Genomic DNA, 2,817 nt, shown 5'->3' on the forward strand with positions numbered 1-2,817 from the left:
TTAGAAGAACAAAAAGACTATAGAAAATCCAGTTGTTCTGGTCAGAATTGTACAAGAATCTAGCAGTAATAAACGAGGAATACTTAGGGAAAATTTTCAGCTTTCTGTACAGATCTTACAATTGATTTCTTCACAGCTGGTTGGGCGATTGACAAGTTGTATTGTGGTTCAAAAACATGAGCCACAAAAAGGGTGTTTATAATTGGATTTGGATGTATACAGTGTCGATGCTGCCATTTCCAGCTGTTAATTCACATACTAAAATCAGTTCTCTCTCAATGAACCATAAACTATAAAAGTAAGTAATGAAGAGTATTCAGGTATCCAAGAAGCTGAACAGGCCTATCCAAATTATCTATAAAAATAAGTCACTTTCAAATTTTAATCCAATTTCCATTTTCCCCCCATATAGAATGTTTAAAAAATGTATTAGTAAATATTACCTTTGTATAATGAGATTTAATAACCTGTTACTTTGGTTGATAGGAAACTTCAGTTTGCCACTGAGAAGAGAATCTGCCTCAATATCTTTCTTGACATGATCCGTTGTCAGTATCCTTCCAACCTCTGTACCCTTATATTGAGAATACAATATATGTTCCCTGTCATAGCCGCACAATGAGATAAAACTCATCTGAGCATCTACAGTCACCAAATCTAAAATCAAAGCGAGTGATTAAGTCATACTTTTTATTTTCAGATTTAAAAAGCTGTTCCATTGACTCGAACAGGCCCTCACGATGCGAGGCAAGAACTTTCAAATCGTTCATGAGGATACCTGAAGTCTTGTCACTATCATCGCTGTAAAAGAATCAACAAACTTCATGTAGACACAAGCTTCCGATAGTATATAAGAACCAAAAAAAAAGGGATGAATATGTCAAGCTTACTTTTCAATTGCCCCAAAATATTCCTGCGCCCTGATCCATAAACAAGCATCGGAGATAGTATTGTGGCTGAAATGTGTGAAACCAGAAAGATACCTCTCAGTCTCATCCCATTTCCCCCTAAGCACCATATCCTCCAAATATTTCATGTCGAAGTAAAATCCACTTTCACGCTCAAGTCTATACATTAAACAACAAACAATTTGCTGAGTTTTTGATCGGGGTGTGAACACAGTTGTGTGCATGTGTTTGAGAGAGAGAGAGAGAGAGAGAGCATACGTATGTGCAGTTTCATCATAACCTTGCTCTTTCAAAAACTGCAAGACTAAGAAGGCAAGCTCTTCATTTATTGTAGACGTTCCCAGAAAGCCCATTTTTTGCCTCAAAAACCTCCAAGTACCGCCAAATGAATCCATAGGTGATTTCCACAAATAAAGTACAAATCTGTTTGAACACCATTATGGTGCTTAAAAAATTTAAGGTAAAAAACAGAAAGATGAAAAAGCAAAAGAGAAAGGAATTCTTTTTCCACTACTTCCTTAGCAAACAGAGGAAGGATATAGTTCTTATCAAGCACAAATAATGAACCAAATAAAAGTAAAAAAATATTCAATCTGATTCAAACAGAGCCCTCTGTTAAGGTTTTATCTTATTTGGGATCAATTATCTATGAAAAGAAAAAAAAATGTTAGTCACGGTTTGGCTGTAGAAACATGGGAAATAAAATAATTAACAATTCAAGTCTTTGATCTGAAAACAAACAACAATAGGCAAAAGATCCATACTGTATACATTTTCACTTCTATCCTTCATATTTTGTCACCAAACGAAGGATTCAATTCTTTCTAGAGCAAGTAGAAAATTTAGGGACTGTCTTAATTTCTAAACACATCTCTACATTAGTATCATTACCAGAATAATTGCAGATTTGAAAGAAACTTTTTCGAAACAGCTAAGTTGATCATATTGTGGTTTTGAACCATACAGGATTTTTTTCAAAGGAATATGAATATCTTTCTCGATTTGGTTTTTTGTGGAAGGGTTGTCAATTGGCGCATGTAAACATTTTCACTTCAAAAAGAGTTTTTTTCATTATCACTTCAAAAAGGGTGGTCAATTTCTTTCTTTTCCTTCGTTTTTCAGAAACTAAACTGAGTATATGGTTCTTGGTTATGCACTCATGCAAAAACCAAAACCGGCCAAAATTAACCACCCTTTGAGATTACTATCAAATAAAGACATTCAAGACCTATTATTGCCTAAAAGAACAACTAAATAAGCTAAATGTTAGTGCAATGCTCTAACACCAATTGTATTCACCGGTACTTATTGATAAAAGTTATGACTTTCTGAGAACAAAACCACAACAAAAATAAAAAACCCCAAAGCCTGAGACTATTTTACTAGGCTTAATGCAATCAAACAAAGGGTGTGTCCACATCAATTGAAAATGAACCTTCTTGGCCATAACTAACACCGAATTTATTCAAGAAAAAGTTCAAGCAAGTGACCAAAAATCAAGAAAATGCTAATGAAACAATCAAGAAATCGGGATTCTGATAAACAAATGATGGTTAATAAACAAAATCAAAGAGCAATGCTCTAGCACTAATTGTGTTCACCAGTACTTGCTAATAAAAGTTATGACTTTCTGAGAACAAAGCCTCAGATTATTTTACTAGGCTAAATGCAATCAAAACAAAGCCACAAAGGGTTGGTATCTGATCAACAATTGTAAATGAACCTTCTTGGCCATAACTAGCACCGAATTCATTCAAGAAAAAGTTCAAACAAGTGACAAAAACATCAAGAAAACAACTTGCATAACTCAAAAAACTTTAAAACCAAAATGTTAATGAATTAATCAAGAAATCATGATTCTGATAAACTAAGAGTGAACTTGTAGCAAACAAATGATGCGTATTGAGCA

At 33.9% G+C, this 2,817-nt stretch overlaps 1 protein-coding gene across 1 annotated transcript; it reads right to left on the reverse strand.

Annotated features, from left to right (window-relative positions):
* Window positions 1-605: 605 nt before the first annotated feature.
* On the reverse strand, window positions 606-1,261 carry LOC142622394 (protein TPR3-like). The gene is made up of 3 exons (XM_075795851.1): window positions 1,167-1,261; window positions 891-1,067; window positions 606-801 (listed from the first exon to the last, which is right to left on the reverse strand). Exons 1-3 carry the CDS (start codon window positions 1,259-1,261, stop codon window positions 606-608), a joined length of 468 nt encoding a protein of 155 aa, XP_075651966.1.
* Window positions 1,262-2,817: the final 1,556 nt, after the last annotated feature.

The sequence above is a fragment of the Castanea sativa genome, chromosome 1, assembly GCF_040712315.1.
Source record: "Castanea sativa cultivar Marrone di Chiusa Pesio chromosome 1, ASM4071231v1".
NCBI lineage: Eukaryota > Viridiplantae > Streptophyta > Magnoliopsida > Fagales > Fagaceae > Castanea > Castanea sativa.